This window comes from Ochotona princeps, chromosome 6 (assembly GCF_030435755.1).
Source record: "Ochotona princeps isolate mOchPri1 chromosome 6, mOchPri1.hap1, whole genome shotgun sequence".
In the NCBI taxonomy this organism is placed as follows: domain Eukaryota; kingdom Metazoa; phylum Chordata; class Mammalia; order Lagomorpha; family Ochotonidae; genus Ochotona; species Ochotona princeps.
In genome coordinates, this window is record NC_080837.1 from 6237435 (window position 1) to 6249197 (window position 11763).

General features: G+C 56.2%; 1 protein-coding gene across 1 annotated transcript; it reads right to left on the reverse strand.

Annotated features, from left to right (window-relative positions):
• Positions 1-1911: 1911 nt before the first annotated feature.
• CRABP1 (cellular retinoic acid binding protein 1) lies at positions 1912-7568 on the reverse strand. The gene is made up of 4 exons (XM_004594608.2): positions 7423-7568; positions 6769-6947; positions 4931-5044; positions 1912-2066 (listed from the first exon to the last, which is right to left on the reverse strand). The coding sequence occupies exons 1-4, from the start codon at positions 7490-7492 to the stop codon at positions 2016-2018; spliced, it is 414 nt and encodes a 137-aa protein (XP_004594665.2). The 5' UTR covers positions 7493-7568; the 3' UTR covers positions 1912-2015.
• Between the last annotated feature and the right edge of the window lie 4195 nt (positions 7569-11763).

The following is an 11763-nucleotide window of genomic DNA, read 5'->3' on the forward strand; positions in this document are numbered from 1 at the left end:
CTCCCTAGTGGCTCTGGTTTCACTGTGTGGTCTGTTTCCCTTACACCTGCTACAGCTACTATGTTGGGATGCAACCTCTCCACAAGAGGCCAAACATCTTGTACTCTTAGCCTCCCAGATCTGGGCGGTATCAGTCTTTTCTTTGTTTGTTTGTTTGTTTGTTTGTTTGTTTTTGAAAGGCAGGTTTTATATAGAAGAAGAGACAGAGAGAGGATCCTTCATCTGCTGGTTTATTCTCCAAATGGTCACTGCTGTCCTGAAAGTGTACAGTTCAATACTTTCAGTGTATTCCAGAGGTTGGGCAACAGTGGCCCTATCCGTCTTAGGGCTTCCTCCCAGCCTGAGCCGGCTGTTCCCTGCTGTCCTCCTGGGGCTACCACCTGTCTGCGTCCCAGGTCTAGGAATCTGCCTATGCCAGAAATTTCCTGGCAGTTCTCAGTCCTCTGGGGCTCGCTTTTCTGACTTAGAGTATGTTTTCAGGGTCCACCCACACCATGGCAGAGGACACACAGCCTGTGGAGCTGGTCACCTAGGAAAAAGGACCCGATGGGCAGAGACAAAAAGGGGGGCGGAACCTGCTGCAGCCTCCCTCCCACCCCAGCATGGCAGGACAGGGTGCCCCCCTCGCGGGCAGCAGCAGGGAGCCGAGAGTGTTGACCATTGCACTGTGATCACGTTCAGAGCAGCCACGTGGCTGGGCATGCCATGCCCCATGGGGTGGAGTGCAGACAGCCCAGATGTCAGCTGCTCTGCCCACTTCTACCCGAGGCCGGCACACTCACTCTCAGGTGGGACCCCTGTGTTGCCCACCCCCATCCTGAGTTAATGGAGCCCCCCCCCCCAGAGGTTCTGCACCAGCTCCTCCTGCAAGAAGCTGGAGGAGATGCGATTCTTCCTGGCTTTGCCGGTGGCTTAACACTGCTGGTAGCCAAGTCTGACCTGGCTTCACCAGGCGCCCTTGGTGTCTGTGAGGGCAAGGGGTACTACATACAAGGGCTGGGGCCCAGGTGGAACCTCAAGCAGAGGCAGAGGTCAGCCGTCCTGTCTGCAGAGCAGGAGCTGCCAAGTAGGCTGCAGAGTTCCCAAATTCCTGGTTTTTCTCTTACAAAAAAAAAACAGAAATGCAGATTTCAATGGGAACTCTAAATTGGCTGCACTGTGTGTTATTGCCACCCCAGCGCGTTCAGGCTCCCTCTGCACCCTAAGAGGGTTGACTTTTCCCGACTCTCTGGATCTCTGGGTCCCAGCTGCATTTGGCCCTGCGACAGGTGGGTGGGTCAGAAAGTGAGAGGTGCGGGTGGGCAGGAACTTCTCCCCTCCTTCCAGGCCACGCCTCCCCTTCCCCCACACCAGGCAGCCCTTCTGGCAGTGGCCGTGTGCTACCGCTCCTGACGGGGGCTGGAAAGAACTACCCCTGCAATCCTGTGTGGGTTCTTCTCACGCTGACCTTGTAAATGCCCTGGGAGGACGACCCGTTCCTCCATCATGTGCCCTTTGGAATGTGTCCTCTCTTCCCTGCTGGGAGGCATCCACGCCATCTCACACCACTGAGGAGGTCTTCTCCCAAGTGACCCTCCACTCTGGCTCCTGCCAGCCTCGCGTCTGGGTAGTAGCGGGGAGGAGGAGGGTCCAGCTTGCACGGTCGGTCGCTGTGTGCTCAGAGCACTCCCCAGGTCAGCAGGCAGAAGCCCAAGCTTCACTTTGCCTAACCCGGCATGGTGGACCACAGGTACGCACGTACGCACCAGGTGTGGGAACAAAGGGGCAATCCAAAGCAGAGAGGAGGAGGCTTGAGATGTGTCCAAGCAGTTTAATAACTGAGGGGACATGCAAATGCCCAACTACATAGCACCAGGGAGACAAGAGGCAGGGGGCTGGGAGAGGGGGACACTACAGCACTGTCAAGGGGCAAAGGGGTCCGCTAATGTCGAAAAGGGGAAGGGGACGGGCCACTGAAGTAAGACCTATGACCTCTTCCTCCAGGAGGGCCACAAGTAGGAGCCAGCAGGCCACCTTCATTCCCGGACATAAATTCTCGTGCAGACCACATCGTCGGCGCCAAATGTCTGCAGAAAAGAAAAGGAAAAGCAGTCACGATGGAGGGCCGTGCGCAAACAATGAAAGCAGCTTGCAACCAGGCAGGCTGCTGGCTGCCCGAAAACAACTCCAGGAGAGCCGGTCAGTTTGCTGAGCTGCGCACACACAAGCATGCACGCAAAGAGTTCCCGCTTGGTGGGGCAGAAACTGGGCCGTGCAGACCTATGCCCTGCGCAGTTTTCCTTTGCCTGTGGGACCTCGCAATGCTGCAGAAGAAATGCAGCTCCCTTCCCCAGCTTTGGTGTGGAAAATTAAACTGGAAGCGGCAAGAGTCAGCTTGGGTTTTTGTTCTGTGTCTCCTTTCAGATGACTTTGGGAGAGTAAGATGTTGGGGGTCTTGGCAACCAGCACTGACTAGCCGGAAGGGATGGCTTGAGGGAGCAGACCTAAGCTGCTGCTTCAGCCACCTGTGGCCTGGGAGCTAGCTGGAGATGCTTAGTTAAGTGCCACTGGCTCTCCAGTCCACAGGTTCTAGACCCATGAGTTCCATTAACCAACCACCAGGGATGACTGCTGCACTGCAGCCCCCTGCCAGCTGAAAGCTGGCTCTCAGCTCTGGGAGCACAGCGTCAGACCCGAGAGAGCCAGCTGCAGGAACAGGGGCACGGCAGGTCCTGTCTTGGCCTGTCTAGGACCAGGCGGCAGAGCTGGGGAGGGGAGAGTATTAGGGAGTAGGGGGTGGGGCAGAGATGCAATGGTACAAGATGACCCCCCCAGGCCCTGTGCAGTTAACATACTCCCTCTGTGCTTTGCTGTGGGGAGGACACCAATCATTCCACAGCTGCAGGAGGGCATTTTTTCATCTGGCCCCCTGATAGGATAACCGCTCCTGAGGAAGCTGGCTTGGTTTTCCTTAAAACCAGCAATTACTCACAGGCCCTGGTCTCCAGGGCCTCTGGCAGGAAGGCAGAACGAGGAAAGCAATGTGCACGTTAAACAAAACAAAACAAAACAAAACAAAAACAGAAACCAGCATCTCTGCAGAGCCCGCAGGTCTGGCATGCACGAAGAGGTCAAGGTCAGGATCCGGCCAAGGACAGGAAGGACTCCATCAGAGTCTGGGAGCCAGCCGTCCCGGGTCCTGACATACTCAGGGGACATTGGCCCTGCGTGTTGTGTTTCGGGAAAATAAGTCTCTCCTGTAGTGGCCCTGAGGAAGTGGTTGGCTTTTTCTCGGGTAAGGGGCATGGATGAGACTATGTGTAGGGAGTTTGTATGTGGGAGGCTGAGAGGCCAGGTTGGCGGGGTCCCCAAGCATCCCTCCACATCTCCACTGTCCGTATCCCTCAGAGCTAGGTCAGCTTTGCATACCTCTGGTGCTGCTGACCTGGTCCCTGATCGGTCAGCCCTGAAGCTTTCTTTAGGACTGCTCAGTGGTGCTAACAAAGGCTCCATATTTCCAACCACATTCGTGACAGCTTTTTCACAGCTTGTAAACTATGCTCCATGATTCCCAAAAGAAACTCTCTGTAGAATATTCTGGAGTGGTTTTGGGGGAGGTGGGGGGAGGCGGGGTATACTCAGTTTGCAAAGGAAGGCAACTTACAGCCCAGGGGTAATTTATAGTTGGCGCTGGAAAAGCTTATTTCGACTTAACTAGAATAATTCACCTCTCATTACACAGAGATGGTGTCTGCCTGCATTTCGGATTTATGAATGATCATCATCCGAGAAACAAAAGCCCATATTCCGGACCTCAAACACCAAGGATTAATACCTCCTCTGAGACTTGTATATGCGTTGGCTGAGCTGGGGGTGGAGGGGCAGGGAGAAGAAAGGGATTGCAGAAGGCAATGTAGAAACAGTGGAGTTGTTCTGGCAAAATGTGGACCATGACGCTGATGGCTCAGGTACTACAGAGCTTAAAAAAAAAAAAAAGACCTCACCTCAGAGCTGGCCCTTCTTAGCCTTCAGCTTTGTTCAGGAACTTTCTCTCAGCTCCGCCCCCTTCTCTGCTTGGTCTTGGTTAACAGAGGTGCCATCTCTCCCAGGCACCCCAGCCTGCTGCCCAAGTCCACCCAGAATCCCCTCCCTGCAAACAGCACTGCTCAGGTTGCAAAGCAAGCCGGGGCTTCAGCTTTGAAGAAGAGTGAACGAGCCAGCAGGCAGCTCAAGTCACAGTGGCAGCCCCACAGTGGGGCTCGCTGCAGATCATTTCAAAGTTGCAGGGACCTCGGGAACCAAACGCCAGCTCAAACCTTCGTTTTCCAGCAGGACAGCGCCCAGAGGAGGGATGGGAGGACAGGGGAGTCCGTCCCTGCCTGGCACACCTCACAGGTGCTCGCGCCCGACATTTTGGGGGTGATGCTCACTCCGATGGGCCTGGCTGGCAGAATGAGGGGAGAGCTGAGAACAAAACGCCTTGAGGGGAGAACAAAGGCTGGGATTTCCTAGTTACCCACAGAAAGCCTTTCCCTTGTCTGTGGGTGGGGGTGGGGGCGGAGCATGGTGAGGGGCTGTGGCAATGGCGGTGGGGGAAAGCTCAGTCAGTTCAGAAACACAAAAGGGAGCCCCCCGGCTCTGGGGTGGGGTCTGCTCCTCTATCTGGAAGACACGGTGGGGAAAGTTACAAGGGGAAGCAGGTGATGAAAACTCCAGGGTTTTTAACCTGGGCTGGCCAGGTGAGTCTTGGGGTTTGGCTAAGACATTTCAAAATGTCTCTGGCCGAACGCCTTAAACTCTGGGATACTCTCACCAAATAAGTGTCACCTGCCGGGAGCCCCCAGATCTTCCAGCCCAGCCCGAGGGGAGGCTGGGATGGGGACAGGGGCACCAGTCTGCTGCCAACGGCCTAACAATCATATCCCCTGACCCCGCGTCCAAGCATCCTCACCAAGATGAGCTCATCGTTGGCCAGCTCTCGGGTCCAGTAGGTCTTGGGGCCATTGCCCTCCAGAAGCGTCTGCGTGCAGTGGATCTTATTCTCATTCTCCCAAGTGGGTAAACTCTGCAGGCAGGAAACCCATCAGTGACGTGACGGTAATTACAGTCCCGGCAGCGGGAGCCCCGACAACAATGAGACATGGGAGAATGATGGCTGTGCGGCAAGCAACACATGGTCTCTGTCCCCAGGCACACAAGCGTCTCCACCCAGCCTCACGAGCAGGCTCACGTTCAGATCTCGTGGCGTGGGAATCCACCTCGGGTTTTACACACATGCACCCATGCACGCACAGGTGCACGCACACATATGCACACGTGTGAACACACACTCACTGAAGCAGCAAAGCCTCAGGCACCCTTCACACCCCAGGAAGGACATGGGAGCAAGTCAAGAGTCATTTCTGTCAAAATGGATGGCTTCTGAAGCAAGTGGATTTTCCAAGACCTGTCACATCAGAACACTCCACACTGGTTAAACCTCCACAGCCTGCCTCACCCTAGGCCTCCTCAGCAGCCTGCAAATGTGACCCCCAGGACAGATTTGGGGGTCACTTTTGTACCCCATGAAATCAGCCCCGGGCACTCCCAAGCTAAGAATGCTTGCACATCCCAAGGTGGGAAAGGGGTTACATCCTTTCAGAAAGCCCACCTGCAAAGTCTTCCTGCTCCCAGGTGAGGATCAGCTGGCCTGAGGTGGGGCCAGGGCAGTGCCCCACGTACCCATAGTCAGTTTTTAACATAGGAGTGCATTCAGGAGGGGCAGGGCAGGACCATCGGGTCCCATGCTCCAGGCTCTTGCTCGAACCTTCCATGTCATTGTTTGGTGTTATTATTATTTTAAGCAGAGTCACCCTGTCCAGCAGTGGCTGTGCTGAGCGAACCCCTCAAATGGAGCTCAGCCCCGACCCAAACGTTTCCCTAGCCGCCCCCTTTCCCCTCACAGCCCTTCACTCTAACATCCTGCTCTTTTGTTTCCCAGATCTCAAGTCTGGGTGATACAAGTTTTACCAGCTGAGGATGACCTCGCAGGTGAGCCTACTCCTGCAACCTGTCGGGGAGGATGGTGGCCTGCCCACAACCTCTGGGGACAGGTGGAAAAATGACTCTCCTGGGAACTTGTTACTTTTTAAAAACCCCAGGGAAAGGCCGGTTGATGTGAACATCACTTGTTAAATGAGAGGTTTGGGAGCAGACTTTTCCCTTGGCCTCACCAAGTGCAATTTTTGCCTTCACCCCCCAAAAATACAAACAGACAAAAGGAACAGACAACCCTTTGCTTCCATCCACTAACCCATCCCAAGGGCCCATTCTGCGGAAATTTTAAAAAATCCTGTCCTTGAGGACTCCACAGAGGGCACCGAGTCCGTGTTCCCAGCCATAACCCGCTGTTGCTTTCGCAACCATTGCACGGGTTCCTTAAAGGAAGCAGAGCGCGGGCGGGAGGGGGCGGGAGCGGGCGAGGCGAGGTGCTGCGCCCCTGGGGCTGCCTGGAAATGGAAACACGGTGGATCAGAGGCGGGGCCCAGGGGAGCTGCGACTCCACCTGCGACAAGGAAACGTGGCCTTGGCTGCGGCCCAAGAACTTCCTGCTCTCACATGCCCCGGGGCGACCCCGAGCCTCGGGAGGCCGCCTAGGGACGGCGTGGGGAGCAAACAGGGGTGGGATTTTCTTCCCATTCTCAAGGCAGCCGGAATACACAAATCCTCACCGCCCCGGGCTGCAAACCAAGCGGGATTCCGGCGGCTGCGGGGGGCCACGGGGGAAGGCGCGCGCGCTCGGGGCCTCACCCTGCACTTGCGCCCGTCCACAGTCTCCTCCTCGAAGCCTTCTCCGACCTTGAAGTTGATCTCGGTGGTGCGTACCGTGGTGGAGGTCTTGATGTAGAACTGATCTCCGTCCTGGCGTATCTCCACGTGTGGCTTGGAAGCGGCCGCCACGGCCACCTTCCGCAGCATGGCATTCACACCTGGGGGTCGGGAGGGTGACATAGGGCAGGCAGCGTCTCCCACCATCCGCCCCTCGCCCCGGAACCGCCGGCTGTATTATGTCAGGGCCTTAGAATGGATCCTCTCGTCACCCTCCACCCCACCTCTCCCTTTCCTGGCCCTGTTTGCTTCGGGATAGGGACACTGAGGCTCAGAGAGGGTGAGCGGCTCCACGAGAGCTCACAGCGGTACAGCCCGTCCTCAAAGTATCCCCTCCTCGCACTCCAAGAACCACTCCTGGCTTATGATCTGGCCCGTTTGATAAAGGCCGTGCCGTCGGGGGACGCGAACGCGTGCCCAGCGTGGGGCGCGCCACTCGAGGATCCGTGTGAGTCTGAACACCAGGCAGCAAGTGATCGCAGTCCCCTCTCTTCTTCCCCTAACGCCCGCTCTCTTCGGGCTCTGGGCACCTCTACCCGCTCCCCGTCGGGGCACGCGCCCCGGGCGCCGGCTCACCCAGTGCCTTCAGCAGCTCATCGAAATTCTCGCTGCTGCGCATCTTCCAGGTGCCGGCGAAGTTGGGCATGGTGGCGGCGTCGGCTGTGGGAAGGCGGAGCAGGCAGAGGCGGCGGCGGGCACACTGAGAACTGCGAGCTGTGAGCTGCGAGCTGCAAGGCGGAGACTGGCTCCGTGCGCCCAGTGGCGCGCGCCTTGAGTCACGGGGCGAGCGCCCCCCACCCACCAGCCCGGGCCCCGCCCCTCACGCCCCGCCCCCGCCGCCCCTGCCCCGGGCTTGCCCAATTCCCGCCCACCGTGCCCCCTCTCCGCCCCTCGGCCTTCCAGTCCAACCCCCCCAACCCCCGGGGTTACAGGCCTTGGGACTTGCTCTCCAACTGAGGGCGCCTCTGCCACACCCACCCTCCCAGGCCACTGGAGTCCTCCTGCTTTTCAGATGAGAAGAGGAAGAAGCTTGTCCGAAACTGGGCACTGGAACTGTTCCCTCCACTTTGGGACATGTTTGAAAATATCCGTAATAGGACTTTAAATCGGGGGTGGGGTCATCAGTGAATATGGGGGTCACTCTTGCCTCATCCCCGTTCTTACTGTCCACTTGTGCCCAGCTTGCTTCTCCCTTCCCCCGGTTACCTGGACACCGGAGTCAGGTTGTGAGAGATTGTGGATCCCCAGACTGGCAGGGCAGGAGGGAGCGTCGTCCACCGTCCCTTTGTGAGTGGCTTGGGACACACTGCAGGGCGCCACGGGGGAGGCGCACCCTAGATCAGACAGTGTGCGCCTGTTTGGGGCAGCAGGCCTGGAAGGCCACCTGGAGGAGGTATACTGGCTTCTTTGCTCCCAAATAAATGGCCTCCATGTCTGGACTCAGGACTAACACTTCCCTCTGCCTTTTCATCCAGCACCTCCCTCCGCAGCTCCATGCCCCAGCCAGCACAGAATTCTAGAACTTTCTCCACACCTGTCCGTTACCATTCCTTCACCCAGGGGATGTTCTGTCGCAGGAACACCCTTTTCCTCTGGGGAAAATACGCCCCTCAAACTTGATATCTTTGTGCACTTTCATCTGATAAAATTCCATTAAAGAAAACTAGACACTAGTGTAGTGTAATGGGTTGTTTTTCCTTAATTCTGTTTGTCTCTGTGTTTCTTCGGAATATACACGCATTTGCGTGCAAGTGGATATACATATTGATCATCATTTTGTGTCCTTTCCTTTTTCTTATTTTCTAAATTCCCTACATTTTGGGAGCTAAAATGTGCCACATACACCGGACTTCATCTGTGAATGCTGCAAGCCACAGGCGCAGCTCTATAGTTAGACCTTGCTTGTTAATATTTGCTTCGACATTGTCATACATAAACAGTCCACAGTTGGGAATGTCCTACCACAGAGGTACCTATTTTGAAACGCGTGATGTCAGTTCGTAAGATGACAATGTACACATACAATGTGATACACAGGGCCAGAACATTGAGGCGGTCACCATGTGAAACAGTGCGTTAAATTGCTGCCTGCAATGCTGGCATCCGATATGGCTGCCAGTTCAAGTCCTGGCTGCTCCACTTGTGGTCCAGCTTCCTGCTAGTGGGCCTGAGAAGACTGCCAAAGATGGCCCAAATGCTTGGGCCCCTGTCACTCATGTGGGAGACATAGATAGCATTCCAGGCTGCTGGCTTCGACCTGGCCCAGCCCTGGCTGCTATAACCATTTGGGGGAGTAAGTCAGCAAATGGAAATTCTCTCGGCAACTCGATCTATCTAAAGATCTTCCATCTGCTGATTCACTCCCCAAGCAGCAACAACAGCCAGAGCTGAGCCGATCTGAATCCAAAGCCAGGAAGAGCCTTTTCCCAGTCTCCCAAGTGGATACACGGTCCCAAGGCTTTGGGCCGTCCTCAACTGCTCTCCCAGGCCACAAGCAAGGAGCTGGATGGGAAGTGAAGCAGCCGGCACACGAACCGGCAGCCATGTGGGATCCCAGGCATGCAGGACTAGCACTTTAGCCACTAGGCTATGGTACTGGGCCCTTTAAAATAGAATTTTTTGAAAAAGCTTCTATAGCAGTATTGTAGAAGTGATGCTCCAAATATGTTCTTGTGGAAATCATTGAAAGAAACCAGGTTAAATTTGAACTTGTTGCTTGAAGAATTTTTTTAATCTTGCCCTGTTCAGGCATCTGCCTTGTGAAGTGCTGTTTCCTGACTTCCTTGCGGTCACGGAACCTCCATTTGGTCCTGCCCTTGTCTCGGCTTGGCTACCTCCACCACTGCCCGAGCTCTCCGAAGGCTGTGATTGAGTGCTTGTCAATGTCTCCCCCGCCTCGGGTGCAGCCAGGTGGGCTGCATTGATTTAAGAAAGATGGATGAGTTCTACAGGCAATGGGTAATGAAGTGTCCCCAGGGTCTCCCAGGGCAGGGGAGGAGGGGGGTGTGCTAATGTCTTCAAAAGGAGACCCTGGACCTGGCTGGGGGGAAGAAGGAGCAGGAGTTTGGCCTGGAGACCCAAGAAGCTTAGAGAGCTACTCAGAGTGGGAGAGGAGAGAGGGATCATCCCCCCAGCTGGAGGCGGTGTGAGCAAGGTTGGCTGGCTGGCCGGCTGGCTGGCTGAGCGACCTGTGCAATCACATGGCAGACCATGAGCTGTGGAGGCCTGGCAGGATCGGAGGAGCGAGGGAGCAGGCAGGCTCTGCTATTGTCGTGTTGAAATTCTTAATGGCTTTTTAACAAGGGGCCCTGCATTTCCGGATCTGCAGATTACATTGCTGCTGGGGGAGGTGAAGGATGGGGCTGCTTTGCTGTCAAACCCCATTTCACAGGGGATATGCTGGGTGTGCGTGGGGGGAGGGCTCTGCCATGAGGGCGCCACACGGGCTAGGGAAGCCTCGGGCAGGCGGCAACGGGAGGGGAGTCGATGCCACAGTTTTCTGTTTTGCTTCCATTTTGAAAGGCAGAGTGACACACAAGAAGAGAGAGATCTGCCGGCTGGTTCCCACAAGACCACCACAGCTGGAGCTGGTCTGAAGCCAGAAACCTGAGTCTCCACTCGGGTCTGCCATGTGGGTGGCAGGGGCCCCAGCACTCTGCTGCTTTGCCACGTGCATTAGCAGGGAGCTGGATCACAAGTGGAGCAGCCTGGACTCAAAGTTGCAAGCAGTGGTTTACCGTGCTGCACTGCAACACAGGCCACAGCACCACAGTTGAATGTTTGGACACACACAGGGAGGGAAAGAAAAAGGGGGAGAGAGCATGATGATCAAGTGGGGAGAGTATGACAAGAGGGGCTGTCATGGGGTGGCCATGACAGGGGTCCAGACACCGGATAAGGGCAGGAAAGGCAGCAGGCAGTCCCAAGATCCATTTGACCCCACTGTCCTTGTTAGTGAAAGCTCAGAGGTAGCCAGGACAGACAGGAGAGGCCGGGGACATCTCATGGAAGGAGGGGCAGGCCACCCAAAGCCCAGGGGATGGGCCTGAGTCTCCAGACTGGCAAGGCATCCTACCACCACCACGGGGAGGGACCGGGACCCGTTTCCGGGCTCAGTCCTCTGGAGAGGCATCTCTCCTGGTTCCCCTTCTTTTTCCTCCATCGCTCACCCTCATTGCCCTCCTCTGAGAGTCAGCAATTGGGTGCCACTCTGGACATAGTGGCCAATCCAGACTCGGGTCCCTGTCTCAGGGAGTTGCTATTCAACTGAGGTCTAGGTGTAAGAGAAATCTTGACTTGGGGGGTCACCTGCTGGTCTAAATCTAGTGGGAACAAGGGACCAAGGGGAGCAGCTACACCTGCATAATCTTCCCAGTGATTCTCCCTGGCCTTCCAAGATGACACGGATGGGTCAATAGGAGGCCACAGTGGCTCTCCGAGCTTTAGGGGCGTGCAGGGGGTCTCATTTGCTGCTGTGGGGAGCCCTGGAGCATGAGTTGACTTCTGCTTGGGGTAAGGTGAACTTAGGCAACTGGATGTCTGAGATGAAGGTATAGGGGTGGGACCGCCCCAGTCTACCGTTCACCAAGGAACTCACGCATGCAGGGAACACGCATGGATGTAGGGATGGATGTGGGAACTGAGGCAGAGGAGGAGGAGAGAGAGGAGGGTAGAGCATGTGAGGAGGAAGGTGAGGATGGAGGGAAAGCATGGGGCAGGGGGCTCTGGGCAGAGAGGGAGACAGGGGGAGTGGACAGGGCTTGGTAGGCAAAGAGAAAAGGAAGGCTGGGGTGTGCTGTGAAGCGGAAGTATGTGAAGCAGAGGACTGTCAGGTGGCAGGGGTGAGGTGGGGAGGACTGTCAGGTGGAGGGGTGAGGTGGGGAGGGCTGTCAGGAGGAGAGGGTGGGTGGGGGAGGG